Source organism: Pipistrellus hanaki (assembly GCF_964339955.1).
Source record: "Pipistrellus hanaki genome assembly, chromosome: X".
Lineage (NCBI taxonomy): Eukaryota > Metazoa > Chordata > Mammalia > Chiroptera > Vespertilionidae > Pipistrellus > Pipistrellus hanaki.
The window spans coordinates 93,591,948-93,602,998 of NC_140524.1; the positions used below are offsets into that span (position 1 = coordinate 93,591,948).

Here is an 11,051-nt window from a genome sequence, read left to right on the forward strand (position 1 = left end):
ATTACATACTACTTTCTGTCAACTGAACATTTGGGAAGATGGTAAGTGGCTCTTAAGAATAGGAAAAATTGCCAAATATTTCAACCTTAAAGAATCAGGCTATGCCGAAACTGGTTTGGCTCAATGGACAGAGCGTCAGCCTGTGGACTGAAAGGTCCCAGGTTTGATTCCGGTCAAGGGCATGTGCCTTGATTGCAGGCACATCCCCAGTAGATGGTGTGCAGGAGGCAGCTGGTTGATGTTTCTCTCATCGATGTTTCTAACTCTCTATCCCTCTCCCTTCCTCTCTGTAAAAAATCAATAAAATATATTAAAAAAAAAAAAAAAGAATCGGGGTAGCCTACTGAACAATCAACATAACCACGAGGGATGCGACAGGAAGTAATGAGTGGTACCTAGGAGTGTTTTTGCCCCCTTTCCACCCCCCACTATGGATCCTGAATATAACCAAGCCTGTAAAGGAAATATGGGAGACATCTGGATATATTAATGACATCATGAGAATAAGATATAGCCAGACAAATTCAGAATATGGGAAATTCAACAAAACAATTGACTCCGTTTTCTTCAACAACAACAACAACAACAAAAAGGCCAGGAAGAATTGTTATGTTAAAAGAGACTTAAAAGACATACCATCCAATTGAAAAAAACCAACTATAAAAAAATGGTTATGAAAAAAAACCCGAAGGGAAAACCAACTAGATATTAGGAATTATTGTTAATTTTGTTAGGTGTGATAATAGTACTGTGGTCATGTTTAAAAAGCCACCATCTGTTAAAGACATGGTAAAGCTTATGGATGAAATGATAGGATGCCTAGGATATACTTTAAATATTCCCCGCAAAGGAGAGGTGATTGAATAAAGAAAATTGGCGAAATGTCAATAATTGCTGAAGCGGAAAGGATACATGAGTTAATTTACACTACTTTCTTGGTTTTTATGCATGCATGAAAAAAATTTACAATAAGAAGTTATTTAAAATGGGTTATACATGCAAAATTATATTAAAACTTTAAAATAATTTCTTAGCCGAAACCGGTTTGGCTCAGCGGTAGAGCGTCGATCTGCGGACTGAAAGGTCCCGGGTTCGATTCCGATCAAGGGCATGTACGTTAGTTGCGGGCACATCCCCTGTGCAGGAGGCAGCTGGTCGATGTTTCTCTCTCATCGATGTTTCTGGCTCTCTATCTCTCTCCCTTCCTCTCTGTAAAAAATCAATAAAATATATTAAAAAAATAAATAAAAAATAAAATCATTTCTTACTGTTTTGCCATTGCTGCACACAGCACTTTAGTAAAGTTATTCTTGATTATTAATCATATTTTCTAACTCCTGTAAATGCGGACAAAGATCAGGGCATTCCTTGATTTAAAGATATAGTCTATGAGAATAATTTGTGTTTTCCAACACTTTTAATAATTTGGGACCTGATAATCCTATGCAATAAAAAGAGAATATGATAATTGACCATCATGCCCTCACAAAGACGGCGGTACCCACAGCCAATAAGAAGGGAGCCTCAGATGGCGGCTGCCCAGCCACCTAGGGCTGCCCGCAGCTTGCAATGCCGGCAGTGGCAGCAGCAGAGGTCTGATGGGGGTGTTGCCTTCCCCCGATTGCCAGGTAGCCTCCTGCCCCTGAGGGCTCCCAGACTGTGAGAGGGGGCAGACTGGGCCGAGGGACCCCCTTCCAGTGCATGAATTTTCGTACACTGGGCCTCTAGTTTTATATAAAGAGTTGGGAGCCCTAGCTATTTTGGCTCAGTGGATAGAGCATCAGCCTGTGGACCAAAGGGTCCCAGGTTTGATTCCGGTCAAGGACATACGCCTGGATTGCAGGTTCAGTCCAATGTGCAGGAAACAACCAATCAATGATTCCCTTTTATCATTGATGTCTCTCTCTCTCTCTCTCTCTCTCTCTCTCTCCCTTCCTCTGTGAAATAAAAAATAAATAAATAAATATAAAAAAAGAATTGGGAGACTGATTTTTCAGAGCTGAAAGAACTCAAAATAAATTTGGCAGCTTCTGAGAATAAACTTGTTTCACCCTGCCACCTGCTACACGGAACAGCAGATCTGACTTCAGGGGATATTTTCGGAAGCCAAGATGACTTCCTTTGGATGCCTGCCACATAAAATAACTCTGCCCCGAAGAGCTCTTTGGACAGGCCACCATCCATGTAGTACAGAAATATTTAATTACTGGAATTTAGTTAATTGGTCATGGTTGAGCTGGAATGCTGAATTAACCCACATTTTTTCCTTTTAAGAGTTTATTTAGAAAGTATCATGCTATAAACAAATTGATGGCAAAGAACATACACTTAGCTATCTCAAGGGAGCCTCGGCTTATTGTTGCTTATTTCTAAAGGTGATAGTAAAAATGGCATGAATTACAAGGATGCTAGCATTGAAGGTATGTAGCATGGCCTATTTTTTGCTCTGCCTCAGCCCTGCCTACTTCCGACTTTGGTTTTTAGGCCAAGTTAATCCCACTATTTTTGGCAGAGTAGTTTTATCTTATTTATTTATAATGTATTTTATTGATTTTTTACAGAGAGGAAGGGAGGGGGGATAGAGAGCTAGAAACATTGACGAGAGAAACATCGATCAGCTGCCTCCTGCACACCTCTCACTGGGGATGTGCCTGCAACCAAGGTACATGCCCTTGACCGGAATCGAACCTGGGACCCTTCAGTCTGCAGGCTGATGCTCTATCCACTGAGCCACACCGGTCAGGGCAGATTCGTTTTATTTATCACGTATGTTAATACTGTATTTACTCAAAAATAATAATTTAATAAAAAAATATTATAAAAAAAATAAAATAAAAACTAGTACTTTAAAAAAATACTGTATTTACTGCAAAACAGTCACAGAAGAGCAGGCAGCAGGCAGGGACTAGCAAGGCAGGGTTAGGCTAGCATCTAGCACACAGTAGTTGTTTAGTGAGGACTTGTCACTACTTCTCAAATGCCAACTTTTGGCACAGTAAACTGACAGTCACTTTTTATGTAGATGCCTATTTTGGGTGCCACACTTCACTTTGAACAATTAAGGATTTTATTCCACTTTTGTTGTTTTGTGACTTGCCTGAGTTAAATTTTTTTTTTTCTCCTCTCCCTAGTTAGCTTTAGAGGTTAGGTGTGGGCCCCTCCCCCAGAGCAGAATAGTATTCTTATTAGAAGTTCCTAAGACAATCCAGCATGCAAGCTGATGGGACACAGCTAAGAGGCAGCCATGACCTAAGGGAAAAATATCCTATAGCTGTTGCTCCTAGCAGCCTGCGGTCACCCCTTAGCTGCTCTCTCCACTAAGCCCATTAACAGGCAGGGTCCTCATGTGCTTCCCAGCAATGCTTTTACCGGATTCCCTGCGCCAGCAGCAGTGGACTTGCATGTTCTTCTGCAGGTGCGACCAGATCTTTTTATTGGCCCTCGCCTTGGTCCTGGGTCTTACAGTTTCTGAGACAGCCCATGGCGGCGCGGGATGGAGGGGAGGGGAGACAAGAAGGTGGGGGAGGGGAGACAGGTGGGGGAGGGGAGACAGGAAGAAGGGGAAGGGGAGACAGGAAGATGGGGGAAGGGAGACAGGAAGGTGAAGGAGAGGGACAGGAAGATGGGGGAGGAGAGATGGTTTGGGGAGGAGGGATGGAGGAGGGGGGATGGGGAAAGAAGATGAGAGGGGAGGGCAGGGCTGGGGAGGGAAGAAAGGCGGGGTGGGGGCTGGGGAGACCCGACAGGGGCTCTGCACTTTGGGAAAGATAAAATATTACAAGGGGGGGAGGGGGATGTACAGACGACTGGGGGCGGCCTGCGAGCAGCCCCGGAAGGGTAGTATCGGTGGGCCGGAGGGGAACGATCCGAGTGGCTCTCCAGAGCAGATGCCAAAGGGGCTGGGGCTGTCCGGGCAGAGGCAGGGCATAGCAGCTGCTCTGGTGCCGCTCTTCACGCAGGGGCCGCCTCCGCCAAGGCCGGGGGTGCACAGTGAGCCTCTAAGGACTGCCCAGGACAGAACCGAAACTGCTTTCAGTTAGGGCCTGCAGGGCGGCGGCGAGGCTCCCGGGGCGCCGACAGCAGGGCCTGGAGAAGCCTCTCCAGTCCTCTTGCCCCAGAATCCCTCGATGAGTTAACAAAACAGTCACCACAAGCCTTGTGGACCTTCCTGTGCCCACGTTTTCCACGGGAGACCTCACATCTTAATCATGGACTTAAACAGGTTAAAAATCTTTACATGGACCTGGCTTCATATTAACCTAACCAGAGAAACCTTCCACTCATGAGAAATAAATAGAGGTCTCCCTTGAACAGTATTTGACAAATATTGACACCCATAAGATGATGGCATCAGCGCTATAAGGTGACCAGATGTCCCGATTTTTAACAATTTGTCCTGTGTCCCGCAGCGCTTTAAAAAAGTCCCGATTTTTGGAAAGATGAAAATCGGGACTTTTTAAAAATTCATTTCATTTATTTTTTTACAGAGAGGAAGAGAGAGAGATAGCTAGAAATATCGATGAGAAACATTGACCAGCTGCCTATTGCACACCCCCTACCGGGGATGTGCCCGCAACCAACGTACATGCCCCTGACCGGAATCGAACCCGGGACCTTTCAGTCCGCAGACCGACGCTCTATCCACTGAGCCAAACCGGTCTCGGCAAAATCGGGACTTTTTTAAAACGCCCCGGGATGCAGGACTGTCCCGCAAAAAGCGGGACGTCTGGTCACCTTAGCGTTATCTTACCAGGCACGGGTGAAGTACCATTGCTTTCAGCATGGCAAACCTCTCCTGGTGAGAGCAGTGTTAACAGAAACAACATCCACGAGTGGCTGTGAAAATATCTTCCAGAGGTATGGGGTTTCAGTGTTTTTAAAATCTTCCCCGAGCCACAGACTAACCACAGTATTAATAAGTCAATGTGACCTTCAGATCAGAGGAATATCAATACTGCCACACGGCTACCTTTCCAGACTTGTGAGCAGTTCAAAACTGCTTTTGAGGATGCTTTCACCAGTATCACTGAGGAGGCAAAAAGAGTCCAGCAATTTCATTTTCAACTCTACTTTAGTCTCAAAGAAAACCATTTCAATTTCATCAAGAGAAAGTGAAAGGAGGTGATAGATTGCCACAGAAAATAGTTTGCAAAAGGATTATGAGTTTCATTTTTAAAGAAACTTAATGAAGAATCTGTAGTGTGTTGGCTTACAAAAAAAAAAAAAAAAGATCACAAATTTAATATATTCACCTTTCTGAATAGCCACCACTTGAACCACAGTAATATCTGCATGATTTAGCTCCTGCCAAGGCCAGGCAGGATAGGAGACCCACGCCTACATTTTTTTTAAACTCTGTTTAAAAATATATTTTATTGCCGAAACCGGTTTGGCTCAATGGAAAGAGCGTCAGCCTGCGGACTGAGAGGTCCCGGGTTCGATTCCGGTCAAGGGCACGTACCTTGGTTGCAGGCACATCCCCGGTGGGGGGTGTGCAGGAGGCAGCTGATCGATGTCTCTCTCACATAGATATTTCTATCTTTCTCCCTTCCTCTCTGTAAAAAAATCAATAAAATATTTTAAAAAATATAGTTTTAATTGGTTTTTAAAAAATAAATCAATAAAATATTAAATATATATATATTATTGAATTTTTTTTTTTTTTTACAGAGGGGAAGGTAGAGGGATAGAGTGTTAGAAACATCGATGAGAGAGAAACATCGATCAGCTGCCTCCCGCACACCACCTTACTGGGGATGTGCCTGCAACCAAGGTACATGCCCTTGACTGGAATCGAACCCGGGACCCTTCAGTCCTCAGTAGTCGACGCTCTAACCACTGAGCAACACCAGTTAGGGCACTGCTCAACCTCTTTACTGCTGATTTCACATCCGGCTCCTGGGCCCTGGTGCCCCAGTGCCTGCCGCTGCCATGGCCAAACAGCAGCAGCAGCAGCAGGGTAGCCGGGTCCAGTGGCCTGGGCAGCGCTGGGAGGAGGTGCCCAAGGCTCGTGGGCATTTGGTGGGGCTGGCGCATTCTCACATGGCAGCGGGTCCTTTCAGTGGCACCCACTTACCACGGCGCAGAGCACACAAGTTTTTTTTTTTTTTTTTAAACACAAAGAATTAGATTCTAGAGTCCTGAAATGATGTTATGAAATTAGAGTTTCAATACCAATATTTATAATAAAAGAAACATCTGTAGTAGTATGCAATTCAGCAAGAATGTTTACTACTTCGGGCCTATTATTACTTTTCTGATTTGTTTTAAACAAATCAGAACAAAACAAATCTATAGACATGATCTAAGATTTGTGAGTGGCAAGTCCTGCTGCTTGAAGCATTACGTTATGCGGAGAAATATACGCACCTCTGACCGGGAAGCTTAGCTGCTGCAGTGTGGCCGCGCTTATGCAGTAACCAATCTGGGGCTCATAGGCGATGGTGTCTAGACATTCATTCCAATCCTGTACGTTAGTCACGGGACAATCCTGGAGATGGGTGACAAGGTCTCCCACAAAAAGACCTCTGGGGCCAACTGCAGGTGAGTCCTTGGGAAAAAGGCAAAAACAAACCAGATAATGTGTGAAAACAAGCTATGACTAATCTGAGCAAATAATCGTTAAGGACACTGAATTAAATAAGTAGACTGTTTGAATAATACACAAAACAATCCAGCTTTGACCCCAAGATGTGAAATACTACAAAATTAAAACAAAACACAACGATGATAGTTACTTTTCCTACTCCTACAAGATTTTGGATTTTTTTGCAACTGAAAAAACAAAAACCCATTTGCCAACCGTTAAGGTTAAACTAGTAGTTTTTGGTAAACTGCTCATTTTTTTTTTTGGTGTGAAAGTAGTCATCAAAATGCCTTCATTTTTCTGTCTTCCGTGGATGAAATTGTAAAAATCCTTATTTGAACACAGTCCCAAACATGCAGATGATACTGTCAGCACAATGAATATGTGAGCCAGTTGCCCAGGACGGCAATTTCCCTCTTCCCTAGGTCTGAATAGAAGACTTCATGCTACCTCAGTAGTTATTAAATAAGGCCATAAAATACAGAATTGAAGACCTAAACTCCCGTGAAATGTTCTGGCGAGCTAGCTAGCCTAGGTTTCAAATGTCAAGAGACCTTTTACCCAAAAGCAGAATGATAAAAATAAACAGTAAAAGTAAAGGACGTATTTTATCAACAAATGACAGGTAGAGAATCTTTATACTATCTTTGTAACTCAGAACAGAAACAATTGTCAGTGTTTCTAAAAAGATAACGTATTCCACAAAACCATCTGTTCAATTTGAAAGGATTGGCAATGATTTCTCCAGGAGAGACGGAGCATTCTGTCTCTGAAGAGAACCTTGTTTTAGAGAGAGAACGGAGGGAGGGGGAAGTGACAGAGAGAAACACGGGTGTTAGAGAGACATCGACAGGTTGCCTCCAGCATACGCCGGGACCAGGGCTGGGGATCGAGCCTGCAACCAAGAACCAAAGTACGTGCCCTCGACTGGAATCGAACAGGGAACCCTTCAGTCTGCAGGCTGACGCTCTACCCACTGAGCCATACTGGCTAGAGCTATGAGAAGTTGATTAATAAAGCACCTGACATAAAATTGTTACATCACAAAATCCAGTATATATAAAAAAAAAAATGCCCAAGTAATCCATGATTTACCTCCGCAACTTCAGTGATAAGCACCCCAACTCCAGTGTAGTAAAAGGGCAAGAGGATCACAGGGAGGAGGACAAGAGCTAAAATACCCAAGAGTGCAAGGACGAAATTATGCCAGATACCTGAAACGAGAGAAAAAAGGAATAAGCGGAACCAGGGGCAGGAGGGACACAGGTACTTGGACTCATTAACACCTGGGCTTACGTAACCAGAAGAACAGCTTCTTGTAACAGATCTACTTATTAGTAGAGTAGACGGATGTTCAGTTAGACGTCTCTTCCAGTTCATATATTAAAATGTAAAATAAGCATGTTAATACCACATTAAAAAGACCACATGCTAATATGATTTCACACCAATAAAATATACATCCTATTATACCTGATGTACATATATATATAACACAAACAGAATATCTACTATTTATTAAAGCCTTTTTTCAGAAAATGTATATATTAGTAATGTAAACATACTTCTGATGTTTTAAAAATATATATTTTTTATTGATTTCAGAAAGGGAGGGAGAGGAAAGAAGAAGGAGAGAGAGAAACATAAATGAGAAAGAATCATTGATCGGTTGCCTCCTGCACGCCCCACACTGGGGATTGAACCCACAACCCAGGCATGTGCCCTGACAAGGAATCTAGCTGTCACCTCCTGGTTCATAGGTCGACGCTAACCACTGAGCAACACTGCAGCGGCTCATACCTGTGATCTTTGAAAAAAATGTTAAACTATCCACATAAAAGCTAAGATGGAATAAACATTCCTGCTGAACTGGGGTATGGAAATCCAAGTGGTATATGGAAAAAGAGATTGTTTTAAGAATAAAACTATTAAGGAGAATATTACTGATGGGCCAAATAGAGTATGTATCTACCATCATGTCACAGACTATAATAAGGTGACCAGACGTCCCGATTTTAAACAATCTGTCCCGCGGCGTTTTAAAAAAGTCCCGATTTTTGGAAAGAATCTTTCCAAAAATCGGGACTTTTTGAAAATGCTGCGGGACTCGGAACAAATTGTTAAAAATCGGGACGGTCCCGCCAAAAGCGGGATGTCTGGTCACTTAGACTATAACCACCTCCAGCATATATACAGAGATGGTTGGCTAAACCGAGTGGAGTGCTGGAGTCTGTTCCTACCAGCCTGCCACAGACAACTATGTGCATCCCTTCCCAATGAGGGACTTCAGGCTGGCACCTTGAACCGGCCACGGTGGGACCGCACATGGACATGACAGAAACCAGCAGAAGCTACATACCAGAGCTCCCTCCCCTCCCCTTCAGAGCCAGGTGCTAACATACACTAGCACACGGCTAGGTAACCCCTCTCTCCACACCTATCCTTCACTTCTGCTGGTTTTTGTCATAGCGCGCTGAGGAGCATGATTGCTAGTGGAGCAAGTCTGTCCTTCACATTACAGGATAGTTAGCATTCCTGGCTCCATCCTTTAAATACCGCTATTACTCCCCTGTCTGACAGCCAATGAATACCTTCCCCCCACACATTCCAAGCATTCTCAGGAGGGTGATCGCATGGTAGTAGAGAACCAATATTCCGTAATGACAGAATGTAATCTAAAGACATTTCCCAGACTCTCAGGAAGCTGAGTATCGTTATAGGACTGTTGCGCCCAAGAGGATGAGAGTGGAAACTCTGGGAATATCCCTGTCCTGCTGGCTGGAATACAGACATAGGAGGGAGCTAAACCTGAGTCCATAACAGCAGAGCTAATAAGACAGAAAAGGCCCGAATCCCTCATATTACAAAATTATCATATCAGCTGTGATTTACTTACATTTGGAATGTTTTATGGGAGTTTAAACCCGTTATTTTTAGTTATTACAGCTGCCAGGTACCTAGCTAACACGTGTTTACTTCATTCACACTGTAAGATGCCCCCCCCCCTTTAAAATATATTTTATTGATTTTTTTTACAGAGAAGAAGAGAGAAAGATAGTTAGAAACATCAATGAGAGAGAATCATGGATCAGCTGCCTCTTGCACACCCCCTACTGGGGATGTGCCCGCAACCAAGGTACATGCACTTGACCGGAATCGAACCTGGGACCTTTCAGTCCGCAGACCGACGCTCCTTCCACTGAGCTAAACCTGTTTAGACTCCCCTTTTTAAAAAATACATTTTATTGATTTTTTTACAGAGAGGAACGAAGAGGGATAGAGAGTTAGAAACATCGATCAGCTGCCTCCTACACACCCCTTACTGGGGATGTGTCCGCAACCAAGGTACATGCCCTTTGACTAGAATCGAACCCGGGACCTCTCAGTCCCCAGGCTGACGCTCTATCCACTGAGCCAAACCGGTTTCGGCTCCCCCCTTTTTTGAGTGTTATAAGCTAAGAAGACAGAAAAGGCCTGAGCTGCCCAAATCATAAAATTATCATATAAGCGCTGAGCTACTTAAAACATCTGGAATGTTTTATGAGAGTTTAAGCATGCTATTTTTGGTTATTACAGCAGCCAGACACCTAGCTAATGTGTTCACACACCATATTCACTTTGTAAGATGGATCCCCTCCCCCTTTATGAATGCTTTAAGTTGTTACATTCTAAGAATACCCAGAGCGTCTAGTCCAGGACACGAGTAAACAATATTTTCTGATCTATACACAGTTCTTTTAAAAATTACCTTTGCTCTTTCATTTATCAATTTTGGACTTTTCCCTTATCTGCACATTCATAGCTATCCCATTTCTTATATCCACCACAGAGTGACCCATTTTTTAAAACATACTGACTTATAAGGTTCCCTACTAACTTTTTTCCCCCTACTAACTTGTTCACACAATGCTTCAACAGCTTTGCTAATATTATTATGTGCCTAATTAAATATGCATCTGTGAGGGTATGGAAAATTACACAGAAATGAAATTGTTGGGTCAAAAAATATGTGCATTGAAGTCGACCTCCAATGAGTTTGTATTAATTTATGTTCTCGTAACTGGCATTTTTTCACTTTCGAAACACCACCAAATGCTATTGTAATTTTAGACTTTGCCATCTGCTAGGTGAAAAGTAAAATCTTTGTTCTAATTTCTATTTATTTATTTTTTAATCCTCACTGGAGGATAACTTCCCATTGATTTTTAGAGAGAGGTAAAGAGAGAGGGAAAAACAGAAATATCGATGTGAGAGTAACATCAATTGCTTGCCTCCTGCACAAGCCACAATCAGGGCCCGGGCTGGGGAGGAGCCTGAACTGAGATATGTGCCCTGGACTGGACTCGAACCTGGGACCCTTCACTCTATCCACTAAGCCAGTGGTCGGCAAACAGACTCTCGAGCCACATGTGGCTCGCCAGCCACGGTTTGCCGCTGTTGACTAATGAGTTTGCCGACCACTGCT

General features: G+C 43.3%; 1 protein-coding gene across 1 annotated transcript in view; it reads right to left on the bottom strand.

Annotated features, from left to right (window-relative positions):
* MBTPS2 (membrane bound transcription factor peptidase, site 2) overlaps positions 1 to 11,051 on the bottom strand; it is a 57,957-nt gene that overhangs the window by 13,196 nt on the left and 33,710 nt on the right. Inside the window, exons 6-7 of the mRNA XM_084869701.1 lie at positions 7,682 to 7,800; positions 6,370 to 6,550 (exon numbers count right to left, since the gene is read on the bottom strand). Coding sequence (XP_084725827.1) covers positions 6,370 to 6,550; positions 7,682 to 7,800 — 300 coding nt within the window. The remainder of the gene's footprint in view (positions 1 to 6,369; positions 6,551 to 7,681; positions 7,801 to 11,051) is intronic.